General features: G+C 39.8%; 3 protein-coding genes across 7 annotated transcripts in view; 2 read left to right on the top strand and 1 right to left on the bottom strand.

The window, feature by feature from the left end:
- The window catches only part of gas2a (growth arrest-specific 2a), a 19,402-nt gene extending 8,758 nt beyond the window's left edge, over nucleotides 1-10,644 (top strand). Inside the window, exons 4-8 of the mRNA XM_029523621.1 lie at nucleotides 2,843-2,987; nucleotides 4,180-4,243; nucleotides 4,366-4,582; nucleotides 4,675-4,782; nucleotides 8,577-10,644. Of these exons, the coding sequence (XP_029379481.1) occupies nucleotides 2,843-2,987; nucleotides 4,180-4,243; nucleotides 4,366-4,582; nucleotides 4,675-4,782; nucleotides 8,577-8,786 (744 nt within the window). The 3' untranslated portion in view covers nucleotides 8,787-10,644. The remainder of the gene's footprint in view (nucleotides 1-2,842; nucleotides 2,988-4,179; nucleotides 4,244-4,365; nucleotides 4,583-4,674; nucleotides 4,783-8,576) is intronic.
- On the bottom strand, nucleotides 9,963-14,034 carry svip (small VCP interacting protein). Of its 2 annotated transcripts, XM_029523623.1 has the most exons (4): nucleotides 13,518-14,032; nucleotides 13,183-13,233; nucleotides 12,253-12,366; nucleotides 9,963-11,670 (listed from the first exon to the last, which is right to left on the bottom strand). In XM_029523623.1, exons 1-4 carry the CDS (start codon nucleotides 13,578-13,580, stop codon nucleotides 11,656-11,658), a joined length of 243 nt encoding a protein of 80 aa, XP_029379483.1. In that variant the 5' UTR covers nucleotides 13,581-14,032; the 3' UTR covers nucleotides 9,963-11,655. The 2 variants fall into 2 exon arrangements, with proteins under 2 accessions (XP_029379483.1, XP_029379482.1); XM_029523622.1 differs by lacking the exon at nucleotides 9,963-11,670 and having other exon boundaries at nucleotides 11,682-12,366; nucleotides 13,518-14,034.
- Nucleotides 13,339-18,970, top strand: part of ano3 (anoctamin 3) — a 34,478-nt gene continuing 28,846 nt past the window's right edge. For all 4 annotated transcript variants that reach the window (XM_029523612.1, XM_029523614.1, XM_029523613.1 and 1 more), the window contains exon 1: nucleotides 13,339-13,564. The gene's annotated coding sequence lies outside the window, so the exon portion shown is untranslated. The remainder of the gene's footprint in view (nucleotides 13,565-18,970) is intronic.

Consider the following 18,970-nt stretch of genomic DNA (forward strand, 5'->3'; position numbering starts at 1 on the left):
TGGTAAATACCAATTTTTTTCTCCTCCCTCGCATATTGCTGGTCGATTTTTGTCAGCTCACCAGTGACTATGAATCCCAACTTCACAGGGGCCTCAACATTTTCAGGAGTTAGTGCACAAAGGTGGGGTGGGGGATGGGGGCCGGCAGCGTTCAGCAGGAATGAAAAAGTGAGGCTGGCAGGGACACATTAACTGACGGGGCCCCACAACCCCTGCGAGACTTGGCAGAACCGGTCTTGAGTCTTGAGTGAGGGCTTATGGAATTGAAAAGATTAAAGGATAACTTTGCAAGTGATGTGTAATTTAACCCAAGCAATCAGTGCAGATTTATATTTTACACAGGAAAACAAACAAGTGGGGTACAAATCCCCAGACTGCCTCAGCTTCAGGGCTACTGCAAGATAGTATTACTGACCAATCCAACATTTTCACATATATTTCTTGTGTACATGTCTATATAAAAGCGTCCTGTTTAGAATATTGATATTAATTGTCATTTATTTTTAAAGGTCTCAAGAATAAAATTTGGATTTAGGAACGTTTCAAAAATAAAAACAGGATTATTTTAGTCTGTATTGACGAAAATGACATCACTGTTGCATTTCTTTCAAAATATGAGATAATATATAGTTTACATTGCATACTGAGCCGTCGTCTATTGCCCAGTGGGAGAATGTTTGATTAGTCCATGTTCAGACATATGCAAGAAAGTCTTTGTTGGCTCTTCAGTGAGAGTTGTTGATGTTTGCACTGGGGCATAACTGCTCTGATGACGGTGGGTCTCATGATCTCAGTGTGAATGTAGCTGCACAGATGTGGGGAAATACTTGAGGTCAACGACCATGGGATGACAGAGGAGCTACTGAAATAGAGGAGCCTATTGATCATCAACGCTGACACGGAGCTGAGGCATATCAGGCAGCTTTAAAATCAAACAAAGCTGCATTATGATCTTGTGAGCGACTGTGATTTATTACTGTTTGTCCATATTATAGTTTTGTACACCAGACAATAAGAATTAAAGTAGCTGTTAAAGATTTATAATGCCCTGAAACACAGTTTCAAAGGATCACAGAGGATCTCACATTATGACACATTAAGTTTGCAATTCCCAACAAATAAATTTTGCTTTATCACAGCCTTTTCTGGCTGTAGCTGTTTAAAGTTTACATGTCAACTGCATTCAAGTCCCATATGAAGATGATGTGGGTTGTGGAGAGGGGAATGATTAATCACTGCTGTTTCTTACTTGGCTGCTGACATTTTTATATCAATCATCGTCAACTACAGATGAATTTCTTGTCGTACAACAGACATGTACCATGTTTAATACACCTATCTCATTAACAGTTAGAATTTATTGCCACACAGACTGACATAACCAGTGTCCTTATCTGAAACCAATCTCAAATCTGTCTGTTAGCAACAGCTGGTTAGTTTAACTCCATAAATAGTGAGAAAAGGAAAAGCTATCATAGCTCTGTGTAAAATCCACCTAATATTCCCTCAAAATGTTCAACTATCTATTTTCTCTCTCCCTCAACCATCTGTGTTTGGGCTCACCATATCTACCTTCATCACCATGGTTACTAAAATATCCGTCATGGCTTGGATAGGTTTTAGCACAAAAGCTAAAACAAAAATTTGGAAAAGGGTCCTGATTTTGGTTAAAATATTCACCCTTTTGAAATATGATGAGAATTATCGTCATCGGGTTTACAAAAATAAGAGCATGGCTGACTTTTTCAAATGATCACAACATTGCTTTTACTTAATGGAAATCAAACACTACTGGTTTCACATTTGTGTATTTTGTTGACCTATACACAGTATCGTCCAACATTTGCAGACTGGTGTTTATCTGCCCACTGCGTCTGTTTCTCCTGTCATAATCACTTGGCTTTAGATGTTGCCTGACAGTAGGAGAAAGTTTACTATAACCTGTCTCACAAACTTCACTTTTTTTTTTAACAGGGCAGTGTCCTTTAACCGTGAACCATTTACAGCTTTGACGGCATTGAGACTATAGTGCAGGCGCACTTTCATAATAACGTTTCCTTTGTGAAGAAATGAAAATGATGTGATTTCAAGCAAAGCATTTCCTTGTCCTCAGTAATAGTTCACATTCATTTAAACATTTAAACATGTATGACTGTATGTCCTGTGCAATTATTATAGACATTAAGGTGCATATAGTTCAGTGAGGCATCCCAGAAATGAGTAAGATGTCATTCTGATTGTTAGATCAAACCACACTGCCAATGTGGTTGAGATTATTTCATCAGGAATGCACAGTAATTCAATAACAGAAGAGATCCCAGAAAAAGTCAAAAGGAGAGCCTGGAAAGAAAAGAAAAATACCCACAAAAGCCTGCATATTTCCAGCATGAGCTCATTGCACCTTTCTCATAGCACAGACGCACATATCCTGTATAAAACCACAGGAAGGCGCATAAATCCCTCCAAACAGACCGTGTGGGGGCTGAGACCCATAAGCACGTCATTTGATCCCAAATCATAGAAGGCCTGGTAAAATAGCCCTGGTTTTCTAACCCGCCATCTCCCATATTGATCTCTATGAAAAAGGTCCTTGATCCTGATGTGAAACCAGAGCCTCAGCAGATGGAGAAGAAATCTGTGTAGATAAAGTGTGTGGCTCTGTATTTTGATGGAAACTCCGGGGGTCGGGGTGGACAAGTCACCCTGGTGGGCCTTTGTTTTCTCTTAGTTAGAGACCGAGAAAAGCTCATGATCAGTTAATAGTCGATTTACCATTGAAATGTAGGTTCATTTTTGATATATGTACCTGAGGACAACCACTGAACTGATCTTATATCTGCAGCGCAATATTCCCAGTCGGAGGATACCATGTCGGCGGAGCGCCCCCTCCGGCTCTTTCTTTGCTCGGGACAACACAGCTAACTTCCTGGCCTGGTGTCGTGAGGTTGGAGTTGGGGAAACGTGTCTGTTTGAGTCAGAGGATTTAGGTGAGCTTGGCTTTTCTCTGACATAAAGATCTGAACACGAGCAAAACTGAATCTAGGACAGGATCAAAAACCAGACTTCAGTTCTCATGGAGGTACAACACTGCTCACTACCTAGCCATTGGACTCCGGCTTCTGTTTCCTGTGAGTGGACTGATTGTGCCTCTCCCGTGCTTCAGATCCTTTGACATTGACACAGAGCTCAAGGGCAGCACTATGCTGGGAGCAGCGATACAGCAGCAGCTCTACCTGACGTGCGCATCTTGAGTAGTGTGCACATGAAAAAAACATCACAAACAAAACAAAGGGAGCATAGAGAGTGTGAGTTAGTAGGGAAAGTAGGCCAACACTATGCAAATGTTTTCCTCAGCTCATAACAGGAACATTTGCTCTCTTTCTCATTCATGCGCTCGGCCCGATAGCTGCCTCCCTCTGAAGATATTCCAAGGATTTCTTGCTTGTTATGTCACTGAAATATGTTCCCAGTTAAGATAAGGGTGGGCTGACAATCAGACAAACAGTGTGTGGCCCTGTCTGTCACATAAATACCCAGAATATTTATACATCCCTGTAATTTCTGACCAATGGTTGCCTCACTATGACAGAGCATTTTTACACTGCACAAATCCTTCCTGAAAGCCAAGTTACACACAGGAAACTCTCCAAACTGCACCTTCATATGCAGAAAATGTGTAATCTTGATATGAAATGTTGTGGGAAGACTTAAGAAATCACTAACAGCTGAATAACACCTTTCTTTTTTTTTTTTTTTTTTTTTTCTTTCTTTGTCTCTCTTTCTTTCCTCTATCTCTGGATGGATTTATCAGTTCAGCAGTAGATGTAACACAACCAGGTTTGCTATCATGTAGTGGTTATTGTGTCTATCCTGCATGGTGTGGTGTGTCACGTGTATTATTCATCTTGGGTCTGCTCTCACTGTCCAGTCACATATGTGGTGAGCTTGGAAGAAACACCCCAACATCCCAAATTTGCGACATAGTGTTTGTTTGGTATAAAAGAACATATAGCAGAGGAGGGAACATTTAAGCGCATGAAATTCAGAAGCTTGCATTTTTTTGCATCGTACCATCGTCTTTTTCTTCACTCACTGGTATTTATTGACCTGTTACACATTCTATAGATTGTATATGTGTATATTATAAATGCCCAAGGCTGACACTTTTTCTATCCCCAGTTCTTCACAAGCAGCCGCGAGAAGTTTGTCTCTGTCTTTTGGAGTTGGGACGGATAGCATCACGGTACAGCTTGACTTTTTCTTTTAATTCATTTCTCTTTATCAATATTCCCCCTATGGCCTACTTCTTTAGATGGCTTCGTGAATCTTTTCTTAATACAACTCAACAGTGGAATGACATTACAGGTATAATGTGGAGCCTCCTGGCCTTATAAAACTGGAGAAAGAGATTGAACAAGAAGAGAAAGCACCTCCATCTCCCCCATTACCTGTATCTCCAGCTCAGAACCTTCCTCCATCCCCTGCATCATCTCCCTCGCCGTCTCCGTCCCCGTCCCCATCCCCGACTCCTCCCAAAGTGACTTCCAGCAAGAAAAGTACGGGGAAGCTGTTGGATGATGCCGTAAGTCAGAGCTGTTCACTTCTGATGTTGTTCCTATTTTCAATATCAGCGGGGAAACATCTGTAAAAGGATTGTCTATCCGTGTGTTACAGGTAAGACATATTGCTGACGATCCCCCCTGCAGATGTCCCAATAAATTTTGTGTGGAGCGGCAGTCACAGGGTCGATACCGTGTTGGGGAGAAGATGCTTTTTATCCGAGTGAGTATATTATAATGTAGTTTCCTGTTCGGATCGGCTTAATTGCTAGGAATGTGGGACTGTATTCAAATCCTAATGAAACTTGAGCAGACTGAATAGTTTCTTTGTCACGGGTAGGTTTAGGGTTAAAAAGCTGTGGTTTTTTTGTTTACACAGGCTGTGCTGTTTTTTGTTTTTTTTTTTTTATTTTTTTTTTTTACCAGAATATAAAAATAAGAATTCATACAAACATAAATTGATCTGCAATTCTGCATGGGACTCAAAAATCTAGAAAAGCTTTTGGCTCCATTAAAAGAGTATCATATGCCATTATTATGGCATCATATTTCAGGAGAAAAGGAAGTAGAAAAAAACATTTGTGCTCTCATCTGGGAGGACCAGAAGCAAAAATTGAAAGGCATGTTTTATTTAAAAAAAAAAAAGAAAAAACACTCTTGGGAAAAATCCACGAAGTCAAAATTGAATCCCACTGTAAGACAGTCTGAATTGTCCATTTCAAGGTAGGAATGCAGGCAGAAACTGATTAACCAGCAGGTCCTGCAGCTTCTGCTTTCTGTATTAACTGCACTGAAACAGTCATCCAAAACAAAAGCTGGTGTACTTTATGCTCTTCGATGCTAACTGAGTATATTTGCCCATCCAGTGCTGTGACATTGACATGACATTTGTGGTGTTTTACTACATTTCTTTGACAGCTTTTGTTAATGACAGTACAAATTCAGGTTTTGCATACAAAGCTTATCATTATATATATATATATGACTCTAACCCTAACCCTATGCATATGGTGTGAGGAATGAGTGCACTTTGTTAACTGTGGAGAATTGCTCTATTTGTTTTTCAGAATGAACAGATTTTAGTGCAGACCATAATAACAGTGAGGAATCGCACTGCAATGCACTGCTCTCCATTCACACACCATATGGCAGTGTGTTGATACTTGGCTGGCTTTGGGATGAAAGTCATCTATTGTGTCTGAGGAGCCCCTCTTTGCTGTGAGGTCTCATTTGCTCTTAATGGTATTCCAACAATGTCCATCTTCAGCCAAACATAATGTGGCTCACTGGCTATAAAGGGAAAATAAAAGCCACACATATGAGCTGACGACCAAGTTATTACTTGGAAAATATTTTTGCTCAGCTTTATCACCAAATACCGGCTGTTGCATTAATTATATAGTATGATTACATTAAATATACCAAATTTTATTCCACTTTGGAGGGGAGAGATGAAATGGCTCTGGAGATAAATGGAAGCTAACACAGATTAGAAAAGTAGCACTGGTCCTCCTGGGAGCTTGGTTACCTGGCAACCCACAACCAGGATTCACACCTCCAACAATGTGATTCATGCTGTGGATATGTTTAGGATGTGCAAAAGAGAGGCTACTCTTGGATGTCCTCTGCTGTCAGCACATTATATTGCAATTGCTACAGTTAAATCTCAATCAAATCAAATCATCAATCAGGTTTGGATGAACAAAGCTGTTTTGAAATGACAAACGTAACAAAAGATTCTAATTTATTAAATATAAATAATTCCTGTTAAAATGAAACTGATAAACAGTGTAAACCTGAATATGTATCATTATTCATGTCTTTTCAATGAGTGCTTTTTCATTGTGTTGCTGAGCAACCAAGGACAAATGGTGCAAAATCCACAGTGCCTGTCTAGTGCCGTTTTACAGTGTGCGGGCTTAATAAAATCACAAACTGGCTTCAAAGGGCTATAGATCCAGATTTTGAGGAAAGAAAAGATAAATAATTAAAATAACCCAAACACTGCCCAAACTAACCCGAGGGAAAAGGAAGAAACCTCAGGAAGAACGAAGCAGAGGAAGGATTCCTCTTCCAGAACGGACAGAGATGAAATAGGTCTCACATGCACAAACTTAATAATAATAAAATTACACAAAAAGTACGTGTACGACAACACTACCACGTGAACTAATCTCTGAGATGCCGTGAGAGATACATCACGTTATCGAGCCGAAGCAAGTATCAAACCTTTATTTGTCTGTCTCCTCGCCAGCAAGCTTCACGGAGGAGATTCTTTAATTAAAATTCCTCACATTATTTTACCCCCCAGCAGCTGTTCCCACTGAAAAGCCATGAATACTTGAAGGCCAGTCACTGCCTGTGTGCAGCTGCGGAGCGGGGACAACAGTGGCACGCAGCACACAGAAGACTCCACTTCACAATAATCTGTACAGCCTGAGAGGCTGACCTTCTCCGCTCCTGGAAGTAAGGGTGAGGTGGTCGTAGCTTCAACTAGGGAGCAGTACCAACTGTCTGTGTGAGATGCTGTCTCAGCTCTGCCTCGGGCCTCTGCCCTTCTCTTGGTTGCTGAGGGGACAGTCGGCTCGGGCCACGGTCTCGTACCAGAGCAGCATGATTGAAATTGCGCTGCATCACACAGATCCATTAAATCCACTGTCGCAAAGCCTGAAGGCCTGTTGCTGGTGATTGGAAGCGCTGCCCTGCCTCTGCCCTTTAGATTGATTCTTTTAAGAGGCTTATAAATGTTACATGTTTTGGTGCTGGAGGGAAGGAAGCCCCATACCTGACCAATCTGAGGTGACAATCTCAAGAGGTAGTTTACCCTTGCTATCATTATGCTTTAGTTTGATATTGGTCTAACTCTTTCTCATGCTGATTGTGTTTTTAAAAGACAAAGGTAGCGTAGGTCTTTAAAATATGCTGCTTATTTACTCTGCCCCTGAGGACTGCAGTCGGTAAACAAGCTTGTTTTAGTGGAGGTGATATCTTAATGAGGCTGGGGATGATTAGGCTCCATGGTGAGGCAGGCATGTTTTATGGTCACGGCCTCTGGGGAATGTAAGTGTCTTAGCATCCAATACAGCCAGGCCTTTTATTTCTTCTTCTCTTTATTATGATGGCTAATGTTGCCATGGCAGCCAAGGCAGAGAATGTGCCCTGATGCGGCAGGTGGCATCTTTTTTAATCTGCAGATTTAATGATGAAAAAATCCACAGCATATGATTCACTGATCAACCAGAGAATACTGTGTTTTAAGTTCAAACGTTTTTTTAACGAGAAAATTGAATTTCATTTAACTCCATTAATGGTATGCGCTCAACAACAACCATATCCATAGCTGTGGCTGTGATAGATCAGCAGCTGCTACCATGACTGTCTCAATTTGTGGAAAATCTGATGGTCCCTGGATGAATCCTGATAACTGATTTTTGTTATGTTACCACTAGTTGGTTGACTTTTTTTGGTTCTCATTTAGAAGTCTTGGCTGCTATTTGATGGGTTTAAATTACATTCGGTGCAGATATTCATACTCGACATTGTGCTGATCCCCCAACTTTTTCTCTAGCACCACCATGAGAGCTTCTGGGTGAACTGCCATAAAAATGAGATTCATTCAAAATTCATGTCGCTCTCACAAGGAACCATTCTACCTTCTGTGAACCTTTTATGCCATCGTGTGGTCAGAATTTGAGTTTGAATACTTTTATTCAATGACCAAATATCTGCAAATCTAGCCTCAACTGCATCTGTGTTATAGTAAAGGTTAGCAAGGTAAAGATGGTAAATGTGGGATATTACATCATCTTAATGTTGACATCTTAATCTCGTTTATGTTACTCCAAAGCTTCAACAGTGAAACATCTCTATCAGTCACGTGTTTGTCAGCAGGCTGCTCAACTAGGCATTAGGTCCCCACCAGGGACACCACCCAATCAGGAAAATAACATTAGTCCTTTAGATGGGAGAGCTTAGCCGACATCAGAAATGATACCTTAATCCCATTTCTTTCTGCAGATGTTGCACAACAAGCACGTGATGGTACGAGTTGGCGGAGGTTGGGAGACCTTTGAGAGCTATCTGTTGAAACACGACCCATGCCGAATGCTCCAAATCTCCCGGGTGGAGGGCAAGACGTCCCCCGTCAGCAGCAAGTCCCCCAACATCAAGGACCTCACCCCTGACAGCTACCTGGTGGTGGCAGCTCACTACCGCAGCAAAAAGTGAGACTGAAAAGTGCCGTTTGTAAAAGGACACAGGAGGATTTCTGTCTGTTGTTTCCTCCATGCTTACTGAACATGTTTCTCTAACATATACCTGTTTTTATATATAATGTGGCTGCAGGCACAACAGCATTCGTGGAAAGCTCGCTTGTGTGATAGTGATGGTCTGTTACACTTTCCCAGAAACAGAATTCAGTCAGATGGATGTTTGCGATCACATGAAGTCTGAAGTCACACAAGTCGGCTCTCAGCATTGGCCGGGGTTGTGTTTTATCTTGTTTTGCAGAACTGTTTTGAAAAAGTAGAGCTTTGAAAATGTTGCTTATCATTGCATACAACGTGTTAACTGGGTACAAGTCATACATTGTTATTGAATTCCAGACAATATAAAGGGGTGCTTTTAGTGATGAGGAGCAGAGTTGGATAAGTGGTGGAAATGTCGAGATCTTTGGGAAGTCTGTATTCCTCTGCTACCGGGAGAAGATTTCTTGATTTAATGGCAGACAGAAAGTAGATGTGTTCGACCAAAGCATTATATTATTCTTCCTGATTTGTGTTTTTGTTTATTCTTTACTTGTCATTTTGCTGATATTGTAGTCTTAATTTTCTTACAGTATAAATCAGACTCAAAAGTCAAACGTAACTATACATAACTGTGGCATTAGAAGTGAAGTCCTTAAAATTAAATTAGGAAACAAACATTAACACTATTCCTGCAAAAATTGCCTATCTAGAAACCAGGCATTGTTCAGAAACTGTAATGGCTTTTTCATGCAATGAAACAATGCTTTGATTGTTTACATGTTGAATAACTATCCTATGCAATACATTTTTAACCATTATAATTTTAAAATAATTATTACTATAGCTCCTGTTTCATATCAATTATAAGAACACAGGAGTCACTTGTACAAGAAGCACGATGTAGTTAAATGCTCATCTGAAATCCTCCAAGTCAATCTGAGCAGTAATCTGTTTTTTAAGTTTAGATTCTTGCTGTGAAGAGATGTAATTAATGACATTGCTATTCAAACCCTTAATTTCTCCAACTTCTTGCTTGAAAAATATATGTGGGAGATCAGTGGCTATACAACATGACCCACATGCATGTATTGGTTGTAAATAAATACAATTTCACTAAATTCTCACATTTTTTATTTACCTTTTTTTTTGGTGTGATACTCAAAGCGTTAATTGGTCAGCTTTTTTTTTTTATCTTGATTTTACATCAAATTGTCCTGAAAACAAAGTATGACGAAGAAATAAACATTCTTTGTTCCTTTCCGGTTTTACTCTTTAAAACACTCATTAACACAACAACTACATGTAAAGATCTATTAGCAAGCAATGATCTCAAATACAACATGCTGCTAATTTGTATATGCAAATGTTTCTGTTGAAGTGTAAATACACAAAGAAGATCTAGACAAATGTAGCAGAAATGTGATTTATTGTAGCAAATAACATTGGCTTTCTACAAAATGGCGAGAGCACCAGAAGCATTTAAGGATCAAGTGAAGGCTGTAAGAAATTCACTCAATTAAGCAAGTCAAAGTAAAATTTTCACAACATACACAAATCTTTCCTTCACATTTCCATTTTTGTTGGCATTAATCTCTCCCAACATAAGATGTAAGCAACCCTGTTTGCTGTTTACCATTTACTGACAAACTGTGCAAAGACAGACTTCTGTTTGTCGTATGGCAATCCATAAACACATTTCTTTTCTCATTTAAATTAACCAGGCAACAGAGTTTTTCGCATACATTAAATACAAAAGAAGTGAAATTGTGCAGAGAAAAAAAAAATGGCCTTATTAAAGGATCAACAGCAAAGGCCAGTGTACGTGCACATTATATGCACGTGATCATTCATTTAAGATCTGAAAAGTAATGACGATGGGGGTGGGGGGGGGGGTTTAATATTGTTTTGCATTAATCTGCATCTGTTCCATTTTTGTGGAGAATGTATCTCTGCTTAGTGACTGAATCACCAAACTGGCAACTAAACAACACTGTGCCAAGAACAGACTGATTCTCTGCAAATATATCATGGACCAATTATTCACCAAAACACTGACATATCACACTGTCTTGCTCATCAACAAGGGACTTTTATAATGGATGCCCTCCACAGCAGTTATAATGGTGCCCTGGTGGCAGGTATAGTGAATTAAAAGTTCAGTGACTGCCAAAAAGTTATAGCATTGTGTGCACTTGCCTTTGTGTTGCCAACATACAGAACCATATACGTGGTGAAATTGATGTTAACTGGATTATTACTGTACCCAAACACTACAGTAAGCACACATTTCTTCGTAAACATAAACTCTGTTAAACTTTTGAAATGTGTCATTTGGATAATGGATTTTTGGAGAAGTCATACAAAAAGTAATGTGGTACTTAACAGAGTATACGGTGAATGCCGATCCTCAACTATGAAAGCCAACAGGATAAGTGCAGTGATGAAGCCTTCCTTATATGTGTGTTGAGGAGCGTCCATCTTGAAATGACAAGCATCACCGCAAATACAAATGGACTTCATAATTGTATTCTGTTGTGTTATATAACACAGGCTACTGTCTAATCAACTGTCAAATAAAACTGATACAGTAGTACATGTATTTGTTAACACATTGTCATTTGTGAGTTGTCCAAAGGTCAAAGACTGTTGGAAATTGGTAATTAAAGGATCTAGTCCTGTCTGTAATTCTGGCTATAATCACATAAAATAGGCAAAAAAAAAAAAAAAAACATAGTTGAACAATGGACAGTAGTTCTTTCAAGTCATCTTGCAGCAATTCTTCATGTTGTTTTGGACTTGAGACTCAAGACCCTAACCCTCAAGACTTCATGTCATCAGGATCAGGGTTTTCATCCTACTTGCCACTACAGGGGACAAAACAGTTCAGTTTTTCAAAAAGGGCACCTTATTTATATACAGCTACACAGATATATATTATTGTCTGGTGGTATATGTATGTTTCTCTGCAGTTGGTGGTATTACATAAGCGTTAAGTCCATAGGTTAAATATGTTATCTTGGCAGCAATATTTCTCTTCAACCTCAAATGAACTGAGGGCAGGCTGGGCACTAAAGTAACTCATTGTAAGATTTATTACAGGTGAAATTGGCTGTGTGTGTGTGTATATATATATATATATATATATATATATACACAGTTTAAGGCTAAGACACCTTTAATAATTACGAATGTTTTTATGACAGCATATTTAAAAGATGGAAAAGTAATAGTCTCAGAAGTACTTAATAGAATTATTATTAAGTGAATTCTACAACTGATAAAGAACAGATAAGGACATTTTTATTTGAAATCATTGGATATAAAACCTGTGCTGAAGTTGATTCACTATGTTGGCATTCACAGATATTCATTTGCACTGTACCTCACTGACGACAATTAGGTTGTTTTTAGAAATCACACAGTTTAAGGATCAACACAAAACCAACCTTCAACCCGCCACCACCAGACACAGAGGAGGTCATCGCCTGTTTCTCAGTCTCCTCCTGTTTTTTCCTTTTCCTTTCGACAGCTTCTGGATTTTTAACACCCCTGTATGCTGTCTGGAAAACAGAGCGCACCATGCAATGGCTTGATAGAAATGTGTTGGGGTGCTTTTATATACATGTTAAAATTCCACACAAGGTGTCTTGGAAACATGCATGTGTTTCAAGAGCGTGTTTATTAAATAAATATTACCACAGACCTTTCAGAAAGCTCAGGCGTGTTCCATCACAACTAGCAAAAGGGCATTCAACTGCCAAATAAGGCAGTTCAGCTAAAGCTGCTCTGATCAGTGCTGTGTTGCTAACATGACTGTGGATTAGGACTCAAGAGCTTTCATTTGTGGTAGTAAGTGTGAACTGACAGGGTGCCAATTTAAAGAGAAAAAACAAAACAAAACAAAACAGTGATTTGGAGCAGAACGATGTGGTTAAAATACCAGCCAATCCATAAGATTCATCTAAACAAGAAGCGGATGTACCCGGGTCCATGTTTACTTACCTTAGCATGACTTTAGTATGTCTCTTACGGGTTTTCAAGTGGCTTTTCTGTACAATAAAAAATGACTCACCATACTGTCAGGTGTATCTATCCTGAATGGGGTCTAATCTACTTAACAGAAGGCGACAATAATATACTGCATTCAGTACTTGATTTAATTATGAACATGTGCTTAAACTACCTGAGTCCGATATAACAACCCTCCAGTATATTCAATTTTTGTAAAGATCAAAATGTTCAGCCTTTGTTTAATCTGTTTCAGGGAGGATTATTACCTTGAGCCGACACTACATCTAGCCATAATCGCTGTCCTGGTGTGGGTGTTTTTAGCATTTGACAAAATGGACAAATGTGCTAAACTGCTTCTAACTCACCTCTTTTTGTCTCTTCTCGGCAGCCTCGGCTAACTGTCGTCTCCTTGTCTCCTGTTAAAACACGGAAAAGCTGTGCTATCACCGCAGGCACAAAGTCTCTGCTTAGTTGACCATGTTGGGCCTGAAGCATACTTGTCATGTCAGTGCGTCCAGAGGCATACACGGTGAACGCCTCCCAAACATGGCCAAGTAGGGCCCACACCCATGATTGATCTAAATCGCATGCGGTTTTTAATAACAGGCGTCATTTTGCAGTTGATACTGGAGTAAAAGTGAGACATTGTGGTTTTTGGAGCGTGACAGTCGGCATTAAAAGCTGTAGCAAATAAACTCACAGGATCCGGGGTGATAACGACATCGTCCGCTGCTCCGCCAAAACACGGTAAGCACATCCCCATGCTTGTTATTCCAGGCAGGAGGGGGGATTAAAAAAAAAAGAGGCAATGATGAAAATAAGTTATCAAACTCGATTTTTTTCAAATGGCTCCTTGGCCAGGCGGTGTGCCCCTGACAGACTACTGGGCTGAAAGTTAAGGCAACGGGAGCGGCAGCCTCTACTTCTGGGGGCTGCTGCTGGCTCGCCTGGCATTACGTTACAGTTAGCTCGCAGCAGCTTCTGTTAGCCGCGGCAACGCTAGCAGGTAGGCTAACAGCTAGTGAGCGTTACACCGCGAAGCACAGCACGGCCGAAAGCCACCCCACACTCTCTCGCCACACCTCTTGTTCAGTCGCATCGGCATGGGGAAAACAGTTGTTTGACAGTCAGCTGTCTATGCCAACTATTTTTTTTTCCTTCGGAGTTTGTTTTGGTTAGACTTCAGCTGGCCACCTAATCTTCCAAGGTATGTTCAAAATCGGCAAATTGTTGCGCACAGTTAATGAGTTTTGCTGGCTTACAGGAGACACAAAAGTGGCCACCCTGTGATGTCAGCAGCGTAAACACGTGCAGCACGAAACGTGGTTAATGCATCGTGACGAACTTCATCACGTAGGAAATGTGTCCATTGAGCTTGTAGGCTGTGTTTGGTGGTGTTGAACATAGCTCGATGTGGCGGTGACGCGCTGATAGCTGGTCGAACAGCATCACCGCCTGGCCACGCTTACAGAACCGTCGCCATGGTAACCCGGACTAGCTATATTAGCGTCGTTTCCTCCTCAGTGGATTTTAGGCCGCAAACTGCGCAGTGCGAGAGTCCCATTCAATCAGCAGGATGGTGTCAGAGTTTTTCTGCCTAAACGAGCGCCTTCTGCCGGAGTGAACACACCCCAGAACTCACGGCTTTTGGTCAACGCGTCAGGTCTGTTGAAAAAAAATAAAATAAATAAAAATAAAAAAAATTACCGTTAGATATATTGCAAAAGTCTGCAATTTTGATTTAGAGCTGTGATTCACGCCGTTCTTGCCATTTCCACCACCCCGCACTTTAACTCCTCCTCCTGCAGCTTTAATCCAAACGGCATTGCTATGAACTCAGTACCATCTAAAGACCTCGCAGATGAATTTATAGTTTTCCATGTGCAGGGTGTGTTCTCCACATTTCACACTACAGCATACACCTGGTTGGTGCTCTGTGGCGCCCCTTAGCGGACATTTCACGTTGCACGCAGCCGCCCCTGGTGAAACGGTGAAGCAGATAACTTGACTGTGGCCTGAAAGGTCCAGGGGTCCCTAAGGAGCAGGGGTGTGCAAAGGCATGTTCATCGCTGGTTTAGGCTTTAATTGATGTTTTTGTTTTTCCCTCGACTGCTTTTCTCCCAGAAGAACTGTCTGTAAGCACGGTTACAAATTAAGATGTCTCTCCACAAACCAGACTGATTCCGGTGCGGTCTTCCTCTTGTGATTTTATTTTTAATTCATAGAGCCTGTCATGTTCTCTGGCAGAGTCGCTGTTCAAGTTCAACAGATTGATAGATAAACGTCAGCAGACTGACTTCAGGACCTAATCAAGTATTTTTGGAGACTGTGAAGCTAAAGCCAGTCCCCTTTATTCTTCATATAGCTGAAACCTGTACTTGGCATCAAAGTTGTCCAGGTGGACCTATGAAAAGAAGGAAACTTATTACAAGGGTGTAAGAGCTGTAACATCCACTTTGCTTTACACAAGCTCTGCTTAATATATTCATAATAATAGGCGAATATCATATTCACACATCAAAGTATAATGGCTCCAAACCTTTTTTTATGTGTTGATTGTTTAAATAATAAGGAAATAATAATGACATGACAATAATAATACAATCAATCATTATTGTTCATTCATTATTCATTATTTTGTGGCAAATGACAGTTCAGAAGGCCATCATGATATCATTTGTCAAAGTAAATATGAAGGTATGTAACGTGAATTTCTAAGTATTAGTGCATGCACTAATACTTAGAAATAGTTAATGCCAACTAGAATAACCAAATCTGTGGTAAATATAACTAATTCAGAGCAAACTAACCCTTAAGTGAGCAGTAAACTAAGAGAAAAGCCCATTGTGAAGTGAATGATCATCCATATAGCAGTTCCCTCCAATCAATAGGCTATTCTACAGTCGCCTGCAGTTAAATATAGTATGCTACAGCCTGACAACATTTTAAACTCCACCCATCCATCTTTGCTTCACTGCCTGGGCCGTTACACAGCTCAAAGGTACTGCACTCTGGGAATGGCAAGTTCATGAGACTACAGGGCTTTTACACAAATTGTCATTCACAGTATTATTTTGGGAATAAGTAGCCACATGCAATGGAAGTCAACGTATCAAAGGTTCTTGGCATCTCCTCAGGTAGGTTTAACTCACAAATGATGGCAGTAAAAGCGGTTCAATGTTAAACTTAACTGAATGTTATTTCTTATCAAACATATATGCATGTTTAATGGTTTGTTCTTTGTCATTAAGTGCATTTCTCTTAGTGATTCTGAAAATCATGTAGGAAAGTAAATCTGTTTTTCAATAGCTGACCATCAATTGGTTTGTTATTTTCAAAGTGTGGCAAACCACTTTAATATGTAGTGACGAGTGCAAATGAGTTGAGTGAACAAGCTGTTAATCTACTTGATGAAAACTGATCCTTTAGGATTGATTTATTCATGAACTGGGATATTGAGTAAAGTTAACTAAATGCGGATACATTACCCCATGATAGTTTTCTAAGAAGAGGGCACATGGATGTACCCTTCATGTCATTTTGATAAATTAGCAATGGATTATGTATCATGCCTGTAGTTTAAATAAAATTATAATCAAATTAAGGCACATTTTATGTCTTTCTGCTGTATGACAGTCATTAAATGTCTAACAGATTTGCACAGCCTTCTGCAAAGCTCATTGTAATTTTGTGGTGAAGCATCCATGTTCAGCCAGTCTGCAGAAAGGAGAGCGTGACTGTTTTCTTGGGAAATATTCAGCAACATTCAGTTTAATGAGTTATCCAAAGCATGAATATCGTAGCTTTTATTAGTTCATCTAAATCATCACCACCCCAGGCAAAGATGAAAATGGCAAAACTCTTGCTTATGTCGTGATAGCTAATAGGACAGTGTTTTCATCTGTGTTGAGCCATGTGGATAATGTCCAACAGTGTGCAGAGATTCTGAGGGAGTCAGTGGGGCAAACTGTGACGTGGTGGCTCCACTGGAACATGGTTGTTCACTTCAGTATAAATCATATCAGTATAAATGAATCCTTCAGTGCAAAACACCCACATGCAACAGCAGAGGAGGCGTGTGCAGAACAAAAGCTCCCGAGGAAAGAAAATTTTATTCTGAAAACTCATCAATTTTTTTGGAGAAAACTGCAATATGCTATCTTTTGCCACAGAAAAAATATGTTGAAACTGTAAAGATAAAGCACTTGACTGTTTCAAGGATTGGGCTGTAGTCCTGGAGTCTTCTTACAGAATCCTATTATAGGCTGATTAATTAATCAATTCATTTATTTTATTTATTTTAACTTTTTTCAATCAATTAAAGTGCATTTACAGACTCAAGTAGCTTTGGCCTTTTATCTGTTGAAGCTCAATATTATATCTACACACGGTGGAAATATGGAGGAGAACGACTGTGATGATTTTGTGGAAACATTTTCGTCCCCTGAAGTAATTACTGCTGACTTAGCTGTTTAAGAGACATAATGCTCACAGAGTAGGTTGAATTATCCATCATGTAATGGAAACATTGATGCATAAATGCCTTCAGGAGTTGATGTGGACCCCTTTAGTTTATCATTATTATGGCTATAAACACTGATGCCATTTTTATTCAATTAACAAGTTGCTGGAGAGGAACTTGGCCGTTCTCAAGCTAAATTGCCTTTGTTTTATCAGCCACTGACATTTCATGCTATAAAATGTTTGTACACATATAATTATTCTGTTAGCCAATGCCCAAAGCTGGTCAATCGGCCCATGATGTGTTTGTGACATTTATTGCAAAATGGCAATTTAGTCATGCTAATCCTATTACACAGCGCATCTGCTGTGTTGCTTATAGGCTTGAGTGAGTTACAGGAGTGGAATTTAGTGACCTGTAGCTCTTGAAATGTATTTGTTTAAATATGTAATCAATACACCAGGAAGTTCACAAAGGAAGAGCCAGCTCATCAATCGATCTCCCTAATGTCTTCATACTTATGAAATCTTCAGGACAGTGTATTAACGCACTTAGACCAAGCTGTTATAATGGACAAAGCACATTTTAAAGAAAGGGATCTTCAGCTGTCCAGCTCTCTGCTGACCAAGGTTCAGCAGTTTCCATCTTATTTTCATTATGACTTTCACATTCCCTTCATGTGCCAGATCTCGTTTATGGCAGTCCATGTTTTTGTCAGTAAAGCACCAAAGAGAGATGGCAAAGTGCTTGACCGCAGAATCACTCAAACACACCACTGCATCCTGACAGTTTTTGTTGTAAACAGCCCTTTTGTAGTAATAACTGGTGTTGTCCCAAACCAAACTGGGCATTTTTCACATTTAGCCTTTCAGGAACATACTGTACACTCCAGTATATCTGACAGCCACGTGTTCTTGTCTTGATGGCTTAAGGGAGATGTCACTGTTTAACTTGTGGAGGATCATTTCTGGGATGCAAAGTAAGTCTGAATGTTAGTGAGTCATGCTGTTTGGACTCTGAGTGCATCCCCCCGGCTCCTCCTGTTGGTTTTAATGATGGGGGGAGCACATGAACAAATGCTGAATGACAGCTCTGAGTGTAGAAACTATTTTTCCATTGTAAACAAATTAAAATGTATTATTGTGGGCTTACTGTGTTGATCTCGGCAGCGGCATGTTCAGGATTCAGAATGGTAGCCTCTACGCTATGAAAAAAATAATGGCTCAGTGGCTATATGCACCAAGGGAAAACAATCCTTTGCGTTATGCATCTATCCATTTTTAGTTGCTTCTAAACATCAACATTTACCGAGGAGCTGACATTCAGAATTTAAAATTACGTGCTGTTTATTGATCTAGCTAACGCATACCGTTAATGCGTATTTGGATATGAGTGTCCATTATTTTACTATTGCAAGAAGAGAAAGCATACATTTTGCTTTCTGAGCTGAAAAACAACAAAGATTCAAGTTCGATACATGGTTTTCCAGTATTGACCGCTCCAAACAGCTGAAGGGAAAAAGGCTGTATTATCAGACATTTCTGTCCGTTCAACTGTTTTATTGTTTTCATCTATAATATAACAGGATCTGCCAAGTTATGCAATTGATTTGAAAAGCCAGAGGCCCTTTTACATTCTATTAGTGTCAAGTGTCAGTGGGTAAAAGGAATTATAAAGAAGTGTTAAAAATG

Source organism: Echeneis naucrates, chromosome 16, assembly GCF_900963305.1.
Source record: "Echeneis naucrates chromosome 16, fEcheNa1.1, whole genome shotgun sequence".
Taxonomy (NCBI): Eukaryota; Metazoa; Chordata; class Actinopteri; order Carangiformes; family Echeneidae; genus Echeneis; species Echeneis naucrates.